Source organism: Coccinella septempunctata, chromosome 2 (assembly GCF_907165205.1).
Source record: "Coccinella septempunctata chromosome 2, icCocSept1.1, whole genome shotgun sequence".
Classification (NCBI taxonomy): domain Eukaryota; kingdom Metazoa; phylum Arthropoda; class Insecta; order Coleoptera; family Coccinellidae; genus Coccinella; species Coccinella septempunctata.
In genome coordinates, this window is record NC_058190.1 from 36,363,013 (window position 1) to 36,385,877 (window position 22,865).

Below are 22,865 nucleotides of genomic sequence, written 5' to 3' on the forward strand. Positions count from 1 at the left end.
TGTGGACTGTCTCAATGCGATGAATAAATTAGACAAAAAGTCATCTGTATGGACTCTATGTTGTACTGATGGATCAAAATTAGAAAGAGGTACAGGCATTGGGGTGTGTGGACACAGATCAATATAAGGCAGCAGTCCAAAATGAGGAGGGGAGGAAGCATTAAAAAAAAAATCCTGTACACACACTCCTAGACATGCACAGAATAGTTATAACAACAAAAAAATTCTTTCCTTCACCGATCTACACCGGAAAGCTCCTGGAGCTGCCATTAGATGAGCTTCTGAAAAGTCAGCTTCAGATGAGACTCTTCGTGGATCGGAAAAAGAACAGCACAATTTTGGCCTTCGTAAGATCATCAGTTGTTTATTAAATTTCAAGCGGCATCTTTGGAACGCTCTAATGGAAACCGATTGATCTTTTTTTTTATTCTGTTTCCATATTCGAGAGAAATATTTTGACCATAATAAATTTCAACAATTTCGCGTAAGATTTTTCTCTTGCTGTAGACATGTAAATAAAAAGTGTTCTATCCTTGAAGGAAATTGTGCCGCGATATCATGTTGTACAATTATATTTTTTCGTGGTAATTTCACAACCGCCGTAATAACACATTGTATAAGCACATTTGTGAAGGAATTTTAAAATTAAAAGTGTTCTGCATTGTAATTCTACAACACAACATTTTTTTCTTCGCAAATTCACAATAAAAATTCTCAAATCACAATAACTTTGTGAAATAACGTTGTGAAATCACATTTTCATGTGATAATTCACAAAATTATTGTGATTCAAAAAAAATTTAGATCACAATAATGTTGTGAAATTACCGTTTCATGTTGAAATTCGCAAATTTATTGTAATATTGCATTGCAGTTGTAATTTTTCAGGTGAATATTACAACCCTTGTGATATCACAGAGAATTAACACATATTTTCTGTAAATTTCATATTCACTGTAAATATACATGATAGTTTTACATTTTTCATGAAATTTCGCAACACCCTTGTAGAAACATCCAGATATTAGTTGTGAAAAAAATAATCCAACCGTGTAACTGTAACCTGTCCAGCTAATATGTGGGTAATTTCACATTGTAACCTCAAGATTTTTCTCAGTGCATATCGTTTTTCCATAAAGAATTCGTATCGGTGGTTTATCCTGAAAAAAAATGAAATAATTAGGAATCCAATAAGCAATATTTCGATACAGAATAATTGAATAATAAGTTGTATGCATGCGGTGTTCAATTTTTTTCATTAGTATCTGCCAAAGGAAAACCACAAATCGAAAAAATAAACATCGCTTCCAAAAAATGTGAAGTATCTACTTACCAGTATATATTTCTTTTGTCACACACTTGAAACCTTCAAGGAACTTGGAAGGCAGAAATACTTGGAACTTGAAAGAACTAAATCATAGGAAACAAAAAACTGAACCATGTATAACTCTTCGCACTTCAGAGTTCTTGAAGACACATTCCAGAATGAATTGGGTTATGGGGTAAGTTAGTGAGTATCTACGATAGGATATGGGATTGGGCAACGAGCAGGTGCCAGTTGCAGGAAAGGTTTTGATTGGCCACGGAATGAATCTAGAAGCAGATAAAAGTTGTGATTTTACAATTGCATTATGAAATTCCATTGAAGCTGTGAATTCGGATCCAGCCGAGCGTCACGTACCGCATAGGTTGAAAATGACTTGATATTTGCAATCATATTGTAATATTACGTTCAAGCTATGAATGTGTTTAACACATTTTTAAAATAGATATTTTACAGAAATACCCAGACTTGCGAGTTTTTTCAGCAGTAGGTATGTACCTACTCAAAATATTTTCTGACCAAGTGACAAACAGAATTTGTGTTTCGATTATGGTTGAGGAGGAATGCAGGAACCTATAATCTCTATATGAATTATACAAAGAATAGAATAACATATATGTATTTTATTTATATCTTCAGAAATGTATTCATATAAAAAACAAGTCGAGAAAAAAATTTCTACAAAAAACGTCATTGTGGACTGTCTCAATGCGATGAATAGATTGGACAAAAAGTCATCTGTATGGACTCTATGTTGTACTGATGGATCAAAATTAGAATGAGGTACAGGCATTGGTGTGTGTGGACACAGATCAATATAAGTCAGCAGTCCAAAATGAGGAGGGGAGGAAGCAATAAAAAAAACCCTGTACACAAACTCCTAGACATGCACAGAATAGTTATAACAACAAAAAAATTCGTCTTTCCTTCACCGATCTACACCTGAAAGCTCCTGGAGCTGCCACGAGATGAGCTTCATAAAAGTCAGTTTCAGATGAGACTCTATGGGTCGGAAAAAGAACAGAACAATTTTGGCCTTTGTAATATCATCAGTTGTTTATTAAATTTCAAGCGGCATCTTTGGAACGCTCTAATGGAAACCGATTGATCTATTTTTTTATTCTGTTTTCATATTCGAGAGAAATATTTTAACCATAATAAATTTCAACAATTTCGCATAAGATTTTTCTCTTGCTGTGGACATGTAAATAAAAAGTGTTCGATCCTTGAAGGAAATTGTGCCGCGATATCATGTTTACTATACAATTATATTTTTTCGTGGGAATTTCACAACCACCAATAATACATTGTATAAGCACATTTGTGAGGGAATTTTAAAATTAAAAGGGTTCTGCATTGTAATTCTACAACACAACATTTTTTTCTTCGCAAATTCACAAGAAAAATTCTCAAATCACAATAACTTTGTGAAATAACGTTGTGGAATCACATTTTCATATGATAATTCACAAAATTATTGTGATTTAAAAAAAATTTAGATCACAATAATGTTGTGAAATTACCGTTTCATGTTGAAATTAACAAATTTATTGTAATATTGCATTGCAGTTGTAATTTTTCAGGTGAATATTACAACCCTTGTAATATCACAGAGAATTAACACATATTTTCTGTAAATTTCATATTCACTGTAAATATACATGATAGTTTTACATTTTTCATGAAATTTCGCAACACCCTTGTAGAAACATCCAGATATTAGTTGTGAAAAAAATAATCCAACTGTGTAACTGTAACCTGTCCAGCTATTATATGGGTAATTTCACATTGTAACCTCAAGATTTTTCTCAGTGTAGACTTAGAGTAGAGCAGGGGGTCAGAAGCCAAGAGATCCAAGTCGATATTTTTTCGAAATCGACTTATTCGACTTGAGTGCACGAATCAAAACATTCCAAACTTGATATACAGGGTTAGAACTATTTAGAGGTTAGAAATACAGGATAGCTTAAATTACAAAAAAGTTGCGTTATTCAAGGGTAAGTGGGTGGGTGTAAACAGTTTCCAAATATCTCCGATGGTTCCTGAGATATCTCGAAAAAACTGAAAATCAAGAATATCATTTTTTCTTCATATTCATAACTCATTTGTTTTTGGAGATAACTACACTCACTTTTTAAAGTCCTGCACCCCCTAATTATTAAGGCTATCTCAAACTTTGAAAAAAAAATGATACCCTCGGGTTCAAGGATAATGAAAGGCTTTTACAGAAATAAAATCAAATCAATTTCATTTCATAGAATTATGAAGTTGAAACAACAAATACAAATTAGGAATCAAAAATTGCAAAAACAAAAATTAAATTTAAACGGAAAATTAAAAGTTAATTAATAAAAGAGCAAACTAATATGCAGTATTTGAGCCTCTGTTGCTCAGCAATGCATTCACTCGTCTAGGCATTCCAAAAATTAAATTATTGATTATTTCCTGCGGAATATTCATCCATTCCTCGGTAACAGCTACAATAAGTTCTTGTGAATTTCGTGGTGGATTATTTCGACGGAAAATGGCTCTGGAGACATGATCCCATATATGCACTATAGGATTTATGTCAGGAGACATCCCGGGCCATTCTAATCTGATAATGTTTTGGTTTTCCAGGGCTTCTTGAACACCTCTAGTGCGATGTGGCCTGGCATTATCGTCCATAAAGATAAATTGAGCCCCTAATTCATTACCCATGGGTATAATTACAGGATTTATGATATTTTCGAGGCAATATGCACCAGTCATCGTCCCGGATATGTGAATTAGTGACGTTCTTCTTCCAAACATTATGCCTCCCCAAAACATTTCAGTGCCACCGCGAAAAGGAGCAACTTGAATAGCTCTCTCAGGTCTATTTCGACATCCTGGTTCCCTCCAAACTCTTAAGCGGTAGTCATCACTTACTAACCCAAACCGTGACTCAAATAGCACATTCCTTCATTCTTCTAAATGCCAGTTTTGATGAGCTCGCGACCACTGCAGACGAGCGGTTCGGTGACGAACTGTTAATAAACGAACTCTTAGAGGCCTTTTGGACCGCAATCCTGATGTTAAAATTCTTCTACGAATTGTAGCACATGAAATTACACGGTTGTGGGCTTTTTGGAATTCCGACCTGAGTGTTGGTACCGTCACTGACCTATTTCTACGGGCTGATTGGGCAATATACCGATCTTTTCGAATCGTGGTAACACGAGGATGACCATTTCGAGGTCTACTAGGCACTACACCAGTTTACTCATAGCGCCTAATCGTTCTGCTAACCGTGCTTCGAATAATGTTTAGTCTATTGGCTATCTGATGGCGTGAGAGCCCTTCTTGCCAGAGAGGAATAATTCTAGTTCTGTCAAACTCAGACAACTCGTTTCTGGGCATATTACACAGTTTTTGAATTAACCGGTACTTCAAACGAAAAACTACTGGTCCGCAGAAAGGCACACATTTGACAAAATCGATATTTAAACACAAGAAAATTTTTTGTTTCGTAATGTTATCGTTTTATTTGGTGGTCAACAAGTTTCTGTTGTTGTCAGTTACAATTTGTTGTGAATCTTGATTATTTTATCTCCACTACAGGGGGGGTGCAAAACTTTTGAAAGTGAGTGTACTTGGAGATAACTACACGAACTTCGGTGTGTAGTCATGATCCTATATAGCGATTATACAGGTGTACTACTTTTTTGTAACTTAAGCCACCCTTTATTTTTAACGGTTTTCGATATTCCTATAGTCTGCCTCTAAATAGTTCTAACCCTGTATTTGAAGGTGAAGCTTCTTTTTCAAGAGAAGGTAGAACTGGTCAAAATGAAGCGTTTCATCAAAAATCACCTATTTAAAACTTTCAAAATGACAAAGTTGAAAAAAATATTGAAAATGTTTACTGAAATAGATCCTAATACGACCTTAGGCCGTTTGTTAGCTGAATTATCGAAAAGCAGTGGAAAAAAACTTATCTCCTGATTCGACCATGTGGTTTCGTTTAGAATATTGGCTCGTTCGATATTTACGTGGTAATGAAAATGGAAACTTAGGATTGCCGAATTGTTGTCATTATTTTTAACTAACTTACACTATTTTATGAAATGGCTCATTTCGATTCCAACTGACAGAAGAGACTTAGGACACAAGTGTAAAAAATAGAATAATACTTCAAAACTCACCAATAATATTCGTCTAAATTATTCACGAATTTTGTCTCAATGGGCATCACAATCTTTTTGTTCGAACATTCCAACAATCGTCGTAAAAATGGGATGAAATGGAGAAACATCACAGCACTTTATCAACATAACTAACATAAGCACTTTCAAGAAATTGCCTGGATTTTCTACATTTTTTTTCACCCTAAATTGCACGATACAACAATTTATGATTCTCTCAAAATTGACCTGATGCATCTAATCCGATGAACTTGATACTGAACGGATTCATTGTCCAGCCATATGTTTATGTTTTATTTCCTGTTTGCGATGCCGGTGTCCGGAGTCACCTTCCACAGTCTCGTACTTGAAACTCAATGAAATTTTGTAGAACTTGTTGTATCTCAGCCATCTTGGATATTTTATAGGGACAATTTTTGGTTAAAAGACTTATTTTGATGAGTTATACCTTCTGTCAAAAAAAGTCTAATCTTTGAAAACACCCTGTATACATTTAATTGGTGGCAAAGAGAAACAGATCCAAGCATAAAAGAAGTCTTAGTGTTGTCATTTATCGGAAATAGATTTTACTACTTTCTTAGATGAAATTAGACAATATTACAAATTAAAATATTTCAATACTTTTTTTGTAATTGGACATTGGTCCCCTTGACTTCTGACCCCCTCAATTACGATAGCAAGAGTTACAATGAAACATGAAAATAATGAAAAACTTTTTGAATTGAAAGATTTTCATAACGTTGTCCATAATTTCTATAGATAAAATATAACCCATGTTTCAGAAAACTTCTCGGCATGCTGTGCGTATTCTTACTTTCAATTCTTCCACATCTGGGGGCTGTGCTTTATATATACACAACCAACTTTGAATGTCTCCAAGAAAAAATTTAACAGTGTCTAGTTTGGGGAACGTGGTGGCCATTCAATAGGCCCTCTTCTACAAATCCATTTCTCTTGAAAGTGATCTGTCAGCAATGTAACCTACTTCTATAAGATCTCATTTTATATTTTTGTCTACAGCTGCTGGAACATTTTAAAATCCTCTATAGTGAAAAATATTTCTTTATTTTCATGTTTCATGGCAATTCTTGCTATTGTAACTATTCTCCTCTTGGGTTTTTCGAATTTTCGGAGTGGTAAATTTTACGCTCTGTGAGTGGTGTAAATTTTCTCTGATTTTCTCCGTCATATAGGTGACACTTATGCTTTGCACACGGATGAACTTATGCTTCGCACATAAATGACACTTGTGCTTCGTCCCACAGATGACACTTTCGATTCAACTGATGTTCGATGGTTTTTTTTTATCTAATTAATCTAATTACACCAATCTACAGTCTAGACCGATTACAGATTGGAAATAAACAAAATTACAAAATAAAAACTCATAAAAGTATATATACATACAAATGCAAACCTAAATTAACTAAAAAATTACGACCCCAACACAGCCCTCCGTATATTCAATTGGGTACAGTTGAAAACATCCAAAACATACCTACTGAAAATTGCAAAAATCATGACATATTCTAAACATTGGCGAAAACCAAATTTTTTCACAGCGAATGGAAAAATAAAATTTGGAAATGTCAGAAATTTTCGGGTATTTGGGGGTCTTAAAAGTGGGCAAGAGTGTCAACTGAGCACAATTCGGTTCTTGGTGATAAAACTTAGGTGTCCTTATTATGTATGATGATGCCAAAACGCCTAAAACAAACCTATTGATTCATTATGTTCATATTTTTGATCGAATCTGATCTGTCAAAATCATTCCTTCTTGCCGATGAATTTGTATTAATTAATTAATTATTCATCGTAATCATACTCTTATAATGCATCACGCTTATAAGCAATTTTATCTTTCATACCTTTGGTGATATGTATTTGAAAATTGTTATAACTGCGGGGTCTTACAATATCTTGTTTTTCGTAAAAAAAAATCTGTATCGTGAAATGACTCGAACATGCAGGCTAATCTTCTTATGTAGAGATATTTTTGAAAATTTTGAAACACATCAATCACATAAAGTTTCTCAGCAATGTAAGTCTTTGTTCAAATATTTTTGTTTTTGATATAGAAGAGGTGGGGCTTTTTTCGACAGAAGGTAGAAGTCATCAAAATAAGTCATTTCACCACAAATTTTCCATATAAAATATTCAAGATGGATGAACTACAACCCCTAGAAGTTTTTCAAAATTTTAATGCGGCATTGGAAAAACGAAAAAAAAAACATGATATATGGCAAGACAATGAATGGTTCAGTACTTCCGAGTCTATCTGATTAGTTGCATCAGGTCAATTGAAAAACTTGTTCTATTGTGCGATTTACGGTGAAAAAAGTGTAGACAGTTTATTTAAATTGCTTATGTAGACAAAGTGCTATTATTGTTTCCGTATTTTATCCCATTTTTATGACGATTATATACTCCTGAGACTTCAGAATATCAAGAACAAGGGTCAAAACAATAATATTTACCTATTTCCAAATTTCTGACTCTATTCGAAAGATTACATAAAAAATTCCTATCATAAATAAGCCTTCAGGCACCCCGTACCGAAACCAATAGGTACATTAAAAAGCATCCTCCTGAAATTAAATGTTCCCTAATCACCGATCCCTAGGAAGTCAAACCGCCCAAAAAAACCCATAAAATAATCGGCCAGTTGCGGCCACGTTCGTATTTTGACACTAACATATACACAGCATACCAATCCTGCCTTGGTCAGTTAATCAAAGCTACAACCTAATGCGACGCGCGATTAGTGCTGCCATCTCCCGCCGAGCTTCGGATACTTCAATCGCCTAAATTGGCAACGTGTGGAAATATAATGAAGACCTGAGGGACCACACACGTCGCATCACTGATTGGCCACACTACCCCTCTTCAAGGCGTGGCGATTGCCTGGCAAAAATAGTGGGGGATTAGGAAGGGATAGAGGAGAAATGTAAACATACAATGTGAGTGGGGGGAGAGAATTCCAGATAAAAAAGAAGAGGGGGGATATTAGAGTGGGGGGACGTGTCAATTTGGTGAGTACATCGTGATTTATTGATATAAATCAGTGGAATTGATATATTGTGTGGATGTTCTGGATTAGGCACGTTTTGTGGGGATTGAGCTGAATGTTGCTGTTAATACTTGGGAACAAATGCGGTTAGTTAGATCAATAAGAATTGAGCTTTCTTTATGTGGGATGCACAAATGATTTAGTTCGAATTTAGAGGCACAATTGGAAGACATCTGGCACTTGTTTTACCCTCGTTGTAGTTTTTTAATCTCGTTGAACAAGAATGATGATATTATTGGGAAGTACATACGTTCGTAGTTTTATTACTTAGGTTAGGATATTTTTATAGGTTCAGAAGATATGACCAGACAAAATTTAAAAACCAAAGGAAATGAAGTGAAGAAATGTAACTGTTGATGAAGGTATACTGGATTCTCAGGTGGTTTTGAATAGTTCTAAAAGAAGAAATTGACTTTTTAGTTTTAACACTTCCTTATTAGGTATTGAAATAAAAAAAATCTGTACTTGCTATTCCATTTTCTTACCTATTTATAATTAAATTTTTAAATAAGAAAGATAAGCACCATGCAGAGCTCAAATATAGTTGGGACCTAATTTGGAAAAAAATCATATATTTAGTCCATTCACTTTTATAAAAGCAGTCGGTTCGCCAAGGAAAATTTTTCTTGAGTTTTTGTAACTAGAATATTGTAAGATTGACCCATGTGAAATGTCGTTTATGTCTAAACTTCTTCAAATGACCTAATTTCCTATACCTACTACTTTGATATTTTCATTCTCTAAACTTTTAGAACTTGCAGGAGCATCCAGAGAAAATTGGATCCTCGTTTCTGGTAATTTTTGATGGAAAACCGTGGATATCTCCGAAAAATCTGGAATAGGGATAGGGAAGTAGTAGGAAACAATTTTTTCACTCAAAATTAGGTTTATGTTGAAAACTATTATTCTGATGGGGAATCTTTTTTATGGTATCTATACAATGATGACGGTTTTAAGTTGTGCTTTATGTTTTTAATGGATAACTCGTGAACCGTTACAAAATACAACTTTACAATGGAAAATAATTGGTCCATACTCTATACCAATGAGAGCTTTTTTTGTTGCAAATTGCTTGTAGCATCACTCTATGAGATAACTTGCACATAGTCGTAAACAATACAATGTCATATGAATATACGTTATTGTTGTGATATTTGATGCCTGGTAAGAAAAATGTTATAGAGATTTTCTTCGAAATTTAGTTTTTCCCTGAGGCAACCAACTAAGGATGGGCATACCATATTAATGAGAACTGATCCAATTGATCATAATTATCATGATAAATATTCAATAGTTTATTTCAAAACAGAGCTGCTCATTCACCGATTGCAGTGACGATAACATCAATATATAATAAATAAATTGAGCGAAAAACCATTCACACCATTCTTAGAACAAACCAGCTATATACGCACATCATCCGGTACTACTATCTATATAGGTAGGTAGTATAATTATTATTGCATCAATTGAAATTGATTGAGTAGAACGCTGCAACATTTTTTATCAACATAGAACTACTTATCTTTGACTTCGTTTCCACTCAGATCTTTCTATATCAGCACGAAGCAGAGCTGTGATATGTCATTTTCCTTATGCTCTTCGTGCATGGAACCCTTATAAGCTCATCTGTAGGTATATCAGCTCGTTTTAAAATACAGGGCGTATTTGAAGGTGAGTCTTTTTTTCAACAGAAGGTAGATCTAGTCAAAATGAAGCGTTTCACCAAAAATTACCTACTGTCAAACTGTCAAATGACAAAGTTGAAAAAAATTTAAAATGAAATATATCCTAATACGACCCTAGACCGTTAGCTGAATTATCGTAAAGCAGTGGGAAAAAACTTGTCTCCTGATTCGACCATGCGGTTTCTTTTAGGATATTGGCTCTTTCGATATTTACGTGGTAATTAAAATGGAAACTTAGGATTTCCTATTACCTCATTATTTTTCAGTAACTCACACGATTTTATGAAATTGCTAATTTCGATACCAACTGACAGAAGAGACTTAAGACACAAGTGTAAAAAATAGAATAAACTTCTTGTTCGAACATTCCAACAATCGTCGTAAAAATGGGATGTAATGGGGAACATCATAGCACTCTTTCAACATAATTAACATATGAGCACTTTCAAGAAACTGCCTGGATTTTCTACATTTTTTTTTCACCCTGAATTGCACGATGCAACAATTATGATTCTCTCAAAATTGACTTGATGTATCTAATCCGATGAACTTGGTACTGAACAATTCATTATCCAGCCATATGTTGTGTTTCTTCACCTTCCACAGTCCCGTCGTACTTGAAATTCAACGAAATTTTGTCGAACATCTCAGCCATCTGGGATATTTTATATAGACAAGTTTTGGTTAAACTACTTATAACTGTTTATATTTCGGAAGTTAATTTCAAAGGAAATCAATTTCAGAAAAGATATAACTTTTTATTTGATACATTCACTGAGAATACTTGAATCAATGACCAGGAACTGCCACTTCATTTTGATTCAAAGTACTTACTGTATTCAAGTCTAACCTGTTAGTTTCAGTAAAGAAAAAAATCTCAATCAATTTATATTCTGATACCCATGAAACTTTCGCTGCATCGGTTTTGGGTTGAAATTTCTACAAAAATCACTTTTACACGAAAAAATCCGAAAGATCATTCATAAACGTCGTGAAAGAATTATTTCAAAACAGCTCCAACTTCGCGGAACAGAGAGATCTATCCGTGTCGAGTTATTTTTATGATTTCATAGATTCCCAGAAGTTTCAACCGATGGCTGGCTGTATTGCTTTCATGAAAGTGCTGATGGAATCCCATCCGCTGCAAGGCTCTAGATTATGATGAAATAACGAAATGATCCCGGAGAGATTTCTTCAATGGCGGCAGATACGAATCTAACAGTTTCAGAGTTAGCCGAGAATCAACACTTCTTAATTCGCGGAAGACGTAGTAATTATTTGCTCGGAGAGAGATTGCTCTGGGAGCCGACAGATGGCTCCAGGGGTGGAAGATGCATCAGGTACTTCAATTTCTGAGCTCAATATTGTCCGTATTATGCGTAAACTCCACACAATTTAGAATAACTGATTAACTGATTTTAAATTAACAGGTTATGAGTCAGGTTATTGGAGAAAAAACTGATTTTATTCAAAAATCTTTTTCAGGGCTCTATAAAACGAAGTACAGAAATTTTATCACTAATATACAGGGTGTCTGTAAACAAATGCGAAGGACTTAGAAAGATGATTCCTCGATGAAAATAAGCAGGGGTAGTTCCTATAAATTTCTTTCGAAATCGACCTAACATAATATGAAGCACTAAGTAGATACCTATTACTCACACAATTTTTTTAGATCTTTATTTTTAAGGGTTGAAAATAACAACCCCTTATGATTTTCCTTCAAAAATCGTTTTCGTGGGATAGATTTTCGATAAATAAAATTCTCTTATATGGTTTCCCATTCAATTCTGGAGAAAAAAAGTCTCTTGCAGAATTTCGAAACAGTCGATACTTTTCTCGAAATAAATGAAAACTTAGAAGCAGTATAGTTTATAGCAGTTAGATATAGAACGTGTTCTATAGATTTTTTAATATTTTTTTTATTCTTCCACTTGTGGTGCATTTCTAGTCAGCTGACTTTGACAGGACCGCTGTGGGACATAAGTTTTGTTTAGGTTAGGTTAGGTTAGGTTAGGTACTTTTTTTTTTATTCTTCTACTAGTGGGACATTTCGAGTCGCAGTTGACTTTGACAGGACCGCTGAGGGACATAAGTTTTGTTTAGGTTCATGTTTTTGTGATTTCGAGTGGTTTTTATAAATCCTTGTCAATTTTCTGAGAAAATATCGTTGAGTGAATACTATTTATCCTTCACTGGTGATGATAAAAAACCGACTAATACAATTTGAAGTTTTGTAATCATATGGGAAGTCCGGGAGAGTTAAACCCCTTTTCACTCTGAAGCCAATTAAGTTGTATCTGTAAATGATAGCAACTCATTTTTTTGCGTGAAGATATTATGCTCAAATAGGTAACGATAGATAATTGTAGAGTGATGGTACGATGAATATTTTGACTACAGCAATTCTCTATTAAGGTACCGAAAATTGGCTCATGTCTCTCTAACTTATGGAAGAGTTGAACAGGGGGCGAGAAAGACATGACCATAAGTTTGTTTATCAGGAAAAACATTGAAAGAAAACAATTTCCAATAACTTGTCTCTGTCAAGGTTTTCATCATCAGATGTATCAGCGTATAATACATATTTTGTATTTTAGAGTCACTCTCACTTATTTCCGAGATGTTTGTTACTTCTTTGAACCTTTGCTGGTATATTTTTTTTTTATATTTATTTCTATTATTCAATTTTCTTTTTTTGAAGCAAACTATTATTTAAGCTCAGTGCGGGAAACTTGGACCAGTGATTATGTCTCCCGACTATAGCATGGGTCAAGCCTCCCGCACTCCCTTTTAGTCTATTTAACAGATATTTTCTTGAAACTTTCACAACTATCAATAAAAAATGCTAATCGTTTGTAAAACAATATTTATTTATTTCATTTATTTATTTACTCAAATTAATGTCTCACAAAACACCCAAGAGTAATTACAATGTATGACAGCAACAAGGAAAAATACAGAAAAAAACAACATAACTATATCAATGAAAGCAATAAAAGTAAAAAACACCACGCACTTTTCAGACAGTGCAACAAACAAAAATCATTCAATTTCTTACTTCCTAACAACAAAATCACGTTCAACCCCCTCACTCCCGAACTGTTCTGATGAAGCCACCATTAGTTGTGGCTTGTTACGAGTAGGTATATTGCAAACTATTTACGATACCGGTAGCGCGAAATTTGAATTGAAATATTTGAGGTGGTACAAGTCTCCTACCTGAGCAAGTCTCCCGCACTCTCCCTACATGTAAATTGATGAAATTTATCAACTTGGGCCTTCGAAAATAAGTTAAGAACGAACATCTATCTCAGTCCATTTTGGACGTAATGGACGTTTATTCGAACCCGATATTGTCGATGTAGCTCCTGGTTACTCGTCGCTCAATGAAATCAAACTCCAAGATCAGATCAGATAATTGCTCACAGGAGAGCAGTTGGTTTGTGGCAAATTTCAAATGAAGATATTTTCTAGACACGATCCAATTGATGGCGTTAATCGGTCCGTTTTGCATTTCAAATTGGCCCGTTTCATAGAGTTTCTCGATTATCATAATGCGGTAGAGCGAGCGTCATATGGACGCCTATTAGTTTAATAGAGCCTCATTACCTTGTATACGCCTTGCACGCTATTTTGTTCCAGTGGACTGTATGTATATACCCAAGTACCAACATGCTGGATTCTTGTTAGTTTGCAGATCTCAGAGAGCAATTTGTTCGGTTATTAATTTAGCCATTCGAGTGATGATAGCTCACTAAGCTATTTCGGAGTGAACTCTAGAATAATGCTTCATACTGAAATTCAACAAATAAATACGCAGCAAAATTAGAAGAAAAGCGTAGTCGAAACAGAATATGGATTTCCTATGAGCTTTTGGACTCAATAATCTCATAATCGAACACTCCAGTAAGTTTTTAATCTTGGAGGACACAAATACCAAGATACAGTTCCTGATATACAGCGTGTTTTACGTAAGCTGGTCACTAAGGATGTTGTGATATACTATACCTCCCTAAACCCAGGACTAATATGACGATTAGATCACCTTTGTATGAGATGTGCCAACAATTCAATAGGATGTGTGCTGATGTTGATATCTTCAACGATATTTTACGATCATTTAAGCATAAACTGAAGGAACTGCTGAGTCTCAGGCAGATTGATCATTAGCCTGCACTTCTTTAAAATGAATTAGCGTTCAATATTATTCCATCAACTTAGTACAATAATATAATATGTTGTCTTGTCTAATTGGGATTTCCTGTTTAAACAATAAAGGTTTTTTTTATATATTCATTGTACAAAATTTAAAGGTGAACCATGAAAATGATAGGTATTTTACACGGGTTATCCAAATGTGCTACGTGAAATTTTGAAGATGAAGTTCTTCTTGCCTTAAAACTTCCTTCATTTTGACTTCCATAGATGCAAGATGATTTTGGTTGAAGAAATTAACATTCTTGTCATTATCCATTAATTCCTTCGGGAGATACACATTCCCAACCATTGCATCATATCCCTTTTATGTGGGGTTGTTTTTTTTTAAATCAACGTTAGCAAAAAAAAGAGAACCAACATTAATTCTCCTCAAGCTACTGCATATTATGTCCAATAGTTCAATCTTCTTCCATAGCAAAAATAAATAAGATTCCAAAACTGATCTCTTGTATTTTCCATACAAATAACTAGATTTGGTATGTCTTCAATCAGTTTGTATCTAAACGTCAATTATGTTGGTCACATATTTTCGGCTTCATATTTCCGAAGTGATTCGACATTGTGATAAAATACGTATCTAATTACTGAGACTTATTTATGTTTTTCTCCCACTTCAGTTTCAATTTTGCACGAAATTTTCGGATGATATTCTTCCATTGTCTGTTCCTTGTGTTGTTCCAATTTTTTTTTAAATGTTCCTCCTTCTAACAAAGCTTCGTCTCATAAATTCGAAGCAACAAATGAGGATACCTTATAATGTTTCTTTGTTTTGTAAAAATTTCAAAAAAGTTATTGGATGTTGTTTTTTCATTCTTTCGTCAAATTTCAATTTTCCATCTCCAATATTGAGAAAATCGGATGTAGCTATTCTTCTACTCATAATTCTTTCAATTTTTTTATTCTGTTCTGTAATTTGTTCTTCTTGTTCCTCCATATGTGCATTTTGTTTTTCTAACTCAGCTTGAATTTCATTCCTATTCCTTTTGATTTTTGTGTCAATTTCTCTCATCACATTATTCTCCGTCAATCTTAATTTTTCTTGATTTTGACTTTGATTGTTTTCTAGTTTTGATTCATATCTTCTTCTATTTTATTCATGCGTGAACTTCCTAATCCTTTCAGTGCTATGATATTTTCTTCCATCCTTTTGACCAATTTTTCCTAAATCTTGTTCATACCTCTCTTTCCAAAGGATAAAAATCTTTCCGACATTATTTTAATTGTTTCCATTACTCCTCTCAGACTGGGTTCATTCCTATTCTTAAAAGTTTCCATCTTGCGAATTTGTACCGCATATATTTATACTTAGGTAGAAATTTAAATGAAGAATTGAAATTATTGTAGCTTCACGTCGATTGCGCCATTTTGATACAATCCGTTTAATCTTTAATTTATTTTATACATGAAATTGTTATTTGAATGAACGAAATCGCAACTTATCAAAAATATTCAATTCCAACTGACTTTTCTCTAATTAATGAAAATTGTCTTTTTTTTTCGTTACCATAACATCCTAAATTTTAAAATACTAAGCATCTTTGATACCTTATTTACATTTCTAATTCATATTTGACAAAAATCCCACACTCATTATTTAACAAACTAACTGAATTATACACAAAATTCAAACCATAACACTATATTCCTAGAAATTCTTTCTTATAAATTCATCAGCATCTACTGAGTTTTCTATGTCACTTGGTTTATTTTATACTAAGTAAAATATTTCACGTTTGGAAGGCTGATGGTACCTGAACAAGCTGTCGCTAGAAAAGTTACTATTCTTTAGGCGGCGCTATCGCGTTCGTATATATCTACTATAGTTTTATATGAGAGTATTTTGTCCACGGATGATGTTGGGTTTTAATTGAAACAGCGTATTTGAAATAAGTTTCTTACTTATATTTCAAAGATATCATATATAGGTACCTGATTGTTTAGATTCAAAATTGATTGAGAGCAATATAATTTGTTTACATTATATACATAGTCACCTAGATTTTTGAAGTTTGACTCAAGTGAGGATTTATATCTTTGCTGGACGAGATTTTGGCTTTAAAGCAAAGCGAAAAAACTACTTAGTTGAAGAGCGTCTCATTTCTTATCAAAATCAATACTGGACATCCTACGAATTGAACAAACGTCGGAAAGTTATTTGACTTTCTTTGATAAACATTTCCATATAGGTACACATGTCATAATGATGTAGGCACTGCTGATTCAAGAGGCGCATAAAGATCCCATTATAAGATATTAGCAAAAACTTGTCCTAGAATTTGGTCTCGAGTAGTCTCGACCAATCAATAATACCAAACAAACCAATATCATTCAATGAGTAAATAGCAAACGAAATTGGCCTGCTATTAAAACAAGACATCACGATGAAAAACTGCTGAGCAAAACGATAAACAGCAAATAAGAATGAAAACACACTTCAGCTAACTAGCTCTATCTGCAAAATCGGCCTTTTGCTGCATGCATAAACCCCACTTTGCGGTCCCTGCCATAAATAATCCATAAAGAACGTCAGAATCCAGCAGACTCTCCGTTTACACGACCGTGATTCGCCCTGCTGTCCATCCCCACCGCTGCCGTCACGCCCCACCATTCGAAGCTCCGCCCAGTCCATCAGTTCGAATGTCAGAATACCGTGGCAAGTCGTACCGTGTACATCGATACCAGTGTTATCGACGGACATAGAGCCAAACCTAGATCAAAACGTTGAATCGAATCTGTGATTGTGGGTGAAATTCGTGAAGACCACGGACTCGCACGTTGGTTCCGGCTTGTTATGAAGTGCTGCCATGGCCACCTTGGCTAGTAACATGGTCTCGCACCCTCACCACTTCTCCAGGACGGTGGAAAGCACAGATGGTTCCGTTTCGATGGACTCTAACGATCATTTCGATAGGGAATCGCCGCATCTGGACAACAATAGCTGCAGCAGCGAGGATACCGTTCTGTCCGTCGGTAACGAGAATGAGAACACGTTGGTGAAGGAACCCTTGTCCTTCAAGAACATAGAGAGCCATCTGAACGCCATATCTCAGATAACTAACAGTACTTTAGATCCGAAACTGAGCAAAAGTCCCTCTAGTCCTTTAAACTTTAGGTTAAGTCCGACCAGTACCAAATCGGTGCCAAGTTCACCGACTTACTTGTACCATGAACGTTCTTCGGAGTTCTTCAGACCTAACTCGTACTCGCCGGGGTCTTTATCGGGTTCTGAGTCCCACGACAGTGTTAATCGTAGTCCTAGACCTGTAGATAACTTTTATAACCAACAAAATAACAGTACGAAAACGAATAACGATAACGCCACCGGCACAAGTTTGAAGTTTTCGATAGACAATATTCTTAAGGCGGATTTTGGCAGACGTATCACAGATCCGATCAACATAAGGAAGTCGAAGCCGAAAAAGGTAGTGCCGGAAGCCTTTGAGGACAGTCTGAAAACCCCGGGACCTGTAGATTTGTCCAAAAGTGATAGCGGTGAAAAGAGCGGTTCAGGGTCGGATGGTTCAAAGCCTCCTATGATGTGGCCGGCGTGGGTTTACTGCACGAGATATAGCGACAGACCAAGTTCAGGTAAGCGCCAATTAAATAGCAAACACTATCATTAGTTAATGCGGTAGTTATTGTATCACTGTATGGTTGTCTGTTATTAACTGCGATACTTATGATAATTGAATTAGGTACATTTGCACTGCTACGTTTATTTTTACTGAATTTATTAGTTTTATGATTAGAGCCAGCGAGTTTCCGTTAGTTTTTAGAGCGCTATTTGTGGTTAATTGATCACTACTCGGGATTCAGGGGGTGTTGACTTCCATGTCTTGTATTTATTCGAGTTTGTATCACATTGACGTCGTATTTCAGTAGAATTGTTCCTAATTGAATTTTATCCGAGCGTTTCGGTTAATGCACGCTTGTTCAAGGTTGAGTCTCTTAACCTTTACTTCGTAGAATTGAAGAATTCGGTATAGAGAATTGAACTCACTCTTGTGGTATCGTTTTTCCCGCTGTGATGATATAATATGGACCATTCAATTCGATAAATGTGACGCTGTAATTTCAGTATATAGGTACCTGAGAATAATTTCCCAGTTTTTTTCACGGAGAGACGAATAAAACCAATATACCTAGTGTATTCGTGTCCGTTTCCCATTTTGGTATTGTACAGGGTATTCCTAAATTGCTTGATTTTTGCTATTTCTGGTATGTACTTCTAAATTATAGATAGGTAAAAACGATAAAAACTTTCTACCTATACAAGCAGGCACTCTATCCGAGATTTTATCACTGGAAATACTACACTACATTAATTTTTTCAAATCTTTTGTACTAAGGGTGGACAAAAAACAACTGCGTTATTTTTGTTTTCTTGAGAAAAATGGTCTGCTAGTGTTACCGTTTATACAGTAGATACATCTTGAAAAAGACCTCATAAAAATCCTCTTCATTCATATTACATAATTTCTTACTCCATTTGGAATTTGCTAAAAAATCTCGACTATTTGCATTCTGTGGTATTCTACAGGAAATGAAACTAGGGTTCACCAAGTTTTTGAAAATCTCGAGAACTTATCTCGATCTTGTCTTGTAATCAAAGTAATTTCAGAATTTCAAGAAAAGACAATAAATTTTGTATCAATACTCAAATACCATTCCTTGTCAAGAAAACAAGAAATCTTAAAATATTTTGTCTAACCATGAACACGCTAAAACGTTAATTCGTGAAAAAGATGACATAATTATTTCAACATGAGATACCTATTTCGATCTATTGCACACATTTTTTACTAGAAAAATCTAAATTGAAAATAATTAATGATGATCTTGTTGAAACTTTAACTGGAATCTAGATTTGCAATTTTTACATTCAGGCATACAATTTTTTCATGTTAATGGAAACATTTTGGCCTATTTATTGTTTTCCCCTTTGGTAATTGTATCCACCTGAATTTGGAAAGAATAACAGAATTTCTTTCTGTCAGTATTGCCTATAATATACTCACCACTATTTTGCATTGACAAATGCTGCTGCTTTTTCTTCTACTGCCGCTTTTGCAGATACTGTTTCAGATTCAGATTTATCATTTTCACTCGCATTATTGGAAGTCGCTTTATTTTCACTGATCATTTTTTCAAAAACTTACGTTTCTCTCTCTTGCATATTGGTGAATATTCTGAGTCAGAATCAGAGCCAAATGGCTCAGTTCAGCAGACATTCTGTTTACTGGGAGTCAATGTCACTTATGGTAAAATAAGACTTGCAATTTTGATAATCAAGAGTAAGTTGCAATTCAGTTCAAAGCCGATTGGAAGGGTGATGACGTATAGAAGGTGGCAAAGACAAAACTGGGTCTGTTATCAGTGGCGTATCGATATATAGACAATAGTAATATGTAGGTAAATATAAGAAGACGACAATTTAAAATAACTAGCGAGTATTTTTGATCTCCTATTGCGCCTTCTTCCTATATTTTCCGAGATATTTTCTTGGTAATAACAACCTTACTCCTACAGCTAAAGAATGTAACTGCGCGACTTCATTTTGAGTTCGTCAGAAAATAAATGAATATCGGAAAACCACAAGATTGACGTAATAGCATGAAACGGAATGAAAAGATTTAATATGTCAAGAAAACGCCAAGACAAGATTTTTCTAAATTTCTTGACTTTTTCTCACAAAAAAAGAAGAAAGCTTGTCATCAAGACAAACGACTCCTAGATGAAACTATGAAAACCAAAAACCAATGATAACTAGGTATGAATCTTTCCTTTTAGATTTTGTTGAAATGGATTATATACTTATGTGTCCCATATACCTACAACTTGCAACTAGAGGTTTTAAAAAATATATAAGACGTTCCTTTTAAGAAAAGGTAACTGTGGGATGCACTCCTGTTTATGAATCAAGAACAATTTTTATTCGACAATTTTTTTCTGTAACAGAGTGTATTTGAAAGTGGGACTTTTTTCAACAGAAGGTAGAACTGGTCAAAATGAAGCGTTTCACAAAAAATCACCTATACAAAACTTTCAAAATGACAAAGTTAAAAAAAAAAATGAAAATGATTCCTGAAATAGATCCTAATACGATCCTAGATCGTTCTTTAGCTGAATTATATCGAAGCAATGGGAAAAACTCATCTCCTGATTAGATTATGTGGTTTCGTTTAGGATATTGACTCGTTCTATATTTACGTGTTAATGAAAATGGAAACTCAGGATTGCCGAATTGTTCTCATTATTTTTTAAATTACACCATTTAATGAAATGGCTCATTTCGATACCAACTAACAGAAGAGACTTAGGACACAAGTGTAAAAAATAGAATAATACTTCAAAATCTCACCAATGAAATTCATCTAAATTATTTACGAATTTTTTCACAATGGGTATCACAATCTTCTTGTTCGAACATTCCAACAATCGTCGTAAAATCGGTATGAAATGGGGAAACATCATAGCACGTTTTCAACATGACTAACATAAGTACTTTCAAGAAACTGTCTCGATTTTCTACATTTTTTTTCACCCTAAATTGCACGATACATCTCTCAAAAGTGACCTGATGCATCTAATCCGATGAACTTGGTACTGAACCATTTATTGTCCAACCATATGTTTATGTTTTGTTTCGTTTTTGCGATGGCGGAGTCATTGTACTTGAAATTAAATGAAATTTTGTCGAACTTCTAGGGGTTGTATCTCAGCCATCTTGGATATTTTATATAGAGAATTTTTGGTTAAACGACTTATTTTGATGAGTTCTACCTTCTGTCAAGAAAAAGCCTCACCTTTGAAAACACCCTGTTTATATATGTAGTTTCGTATATAAGGTCCTGTGGACATAGCACAAGTCTGACATACTGCATAAAACAATAAATGAAGTCATATATTATCATCATAAATTAAGGCCGCGCCAATAAAAAATTATCCCCAAGGAAACTTAACGTAAAAGGATTTGGTCACCACCCATTGCAACTCGATGTACCATTTCGCAAAAACGACTCTTTCTCCCATTTGTTGATATCCCCGAGTACCATCTTGGGGCGTCCATACAGCTAATTTATATTATTTATGTTTGGCCTCTTCCGCTACATATATTTCCAGTTGTTAAGCAGTAAATCCGCTGCCAAGGTAGGAAACTCGCCTCTGACATAACCTAGCATCACGTTAAATGTTAATGGCACAATAATTCATTTCTATATTCGCCGATGATTATTTTATCATGGGCTCTGATCTGTGTTTAATGTTTGATGATTTCTTGTTACCCCACGCCCGATGGGAATATCTGAATATTAATATTTTAACTACGTTTCGAATCGATCACTACCGGATACGCATCCGATTAGATTATTTCTTGGTTATTTCATCGGGTCAAATTGAGAATTGGTCGACGAGCTCCAAAATGAAACTTTTATTAATGAATAAAAATTTCTCGTGAAATTAACTTCTCAAAACTTAATTTTTCTATGGCTTCTTTCCAAGGGCATGGTTTGCAACCTTCGATAATATTTCAGATAAGGCATCTTTAGGTTCATAAGAGGAAATTTTACTGTTCATTTTTATGCAGTTAATTTGAATTATATTCAAGGCCGCCCAAATGTCTGTAACATTATAGAATTATTTATATATTATAGAATATATTATAGATAGAATTTTTAGACTAGATAATAGGTCACAAATGATTGGGATCATTGATGTTATCAATTATAGAAATTTCAAAAATTCTCTCCAACAAATTCAGTATGTCTTTTAGGTAATACTCGACATATTTATGCTGGATTTTTTTTCTTACCTATGGACATCGATAAAATGGCTCTTCGAAAGGTTTCTTTAGCTCTTTAGTTGAAAAAACTGTTGGAAAATTCAGAAAATTACATGGGAATAGGTGCTTATTTTTGTTTAGAAAATTACATGTAATTCTGTTTCTTATAGGAGATCCCATTTGTTATAAAAAAAACAAACGCTCTCCCAGCCAACTTTAATAATAATAATAATATTCCAATAAATTAAATCCCAGGGTTGATGGCCTATTATACAGGGTGCTCTCAAAGGTAAGGTTTTTTTTGACAGAAGGTAGAACTCATTAAAATAAGTTGTTTAACCAAAAACGTCTATATAAAATATCCAAGATGGCTGAGATACAACTCCTAGAAGTTCGACAAAATTTCATTGAATTTCAGATACGGGACTGTGGAAGGTGATTCCGGCATCGCAAAAGCGAAACAAAACATAAACATACGAGGATGTATTGATATCTAGTTAGCCTAGACCAGTTCCATGCATAAAAAAATATCGCGTTACCATAGAAATGAACAATAACTCATCAGAAGTGTTAGTGTGAAGTTTATTGAGGTCAAAAAAGTAAACCAGAGTCACGC

The 22,865-nt window shown here is 34.4% G+C and overlaps 1 protein-coding gene across 1 annotated transcript in view; it reads left to right on the forward strand.

Annotated features, from left to right (window-relative positions):
* The first annotated feature begins 17,129 nt into the window (after nucleotides 1-17,129).
* LOC123308264 (homeobox protein invected-like) overlaps nucleotides 17,130-22,865 on the forward strand; it is a 123,135-nt gene continuing 117,399 nt past the window's right edge. Inside the window, exon 1 of the mRNA XM_044890852.1 lies at nucleotides 17,130-18,057. Within this exon, the coding sequence (XP_044746787.1) occupies nucleotides 17,274-18,057 (784 nt within the window). The 5' untranslated portion in view covers nucleotides 17,130-17,273. The remainder of the gene's footprint in view (nucleotides 18,058-22,865) is intronic.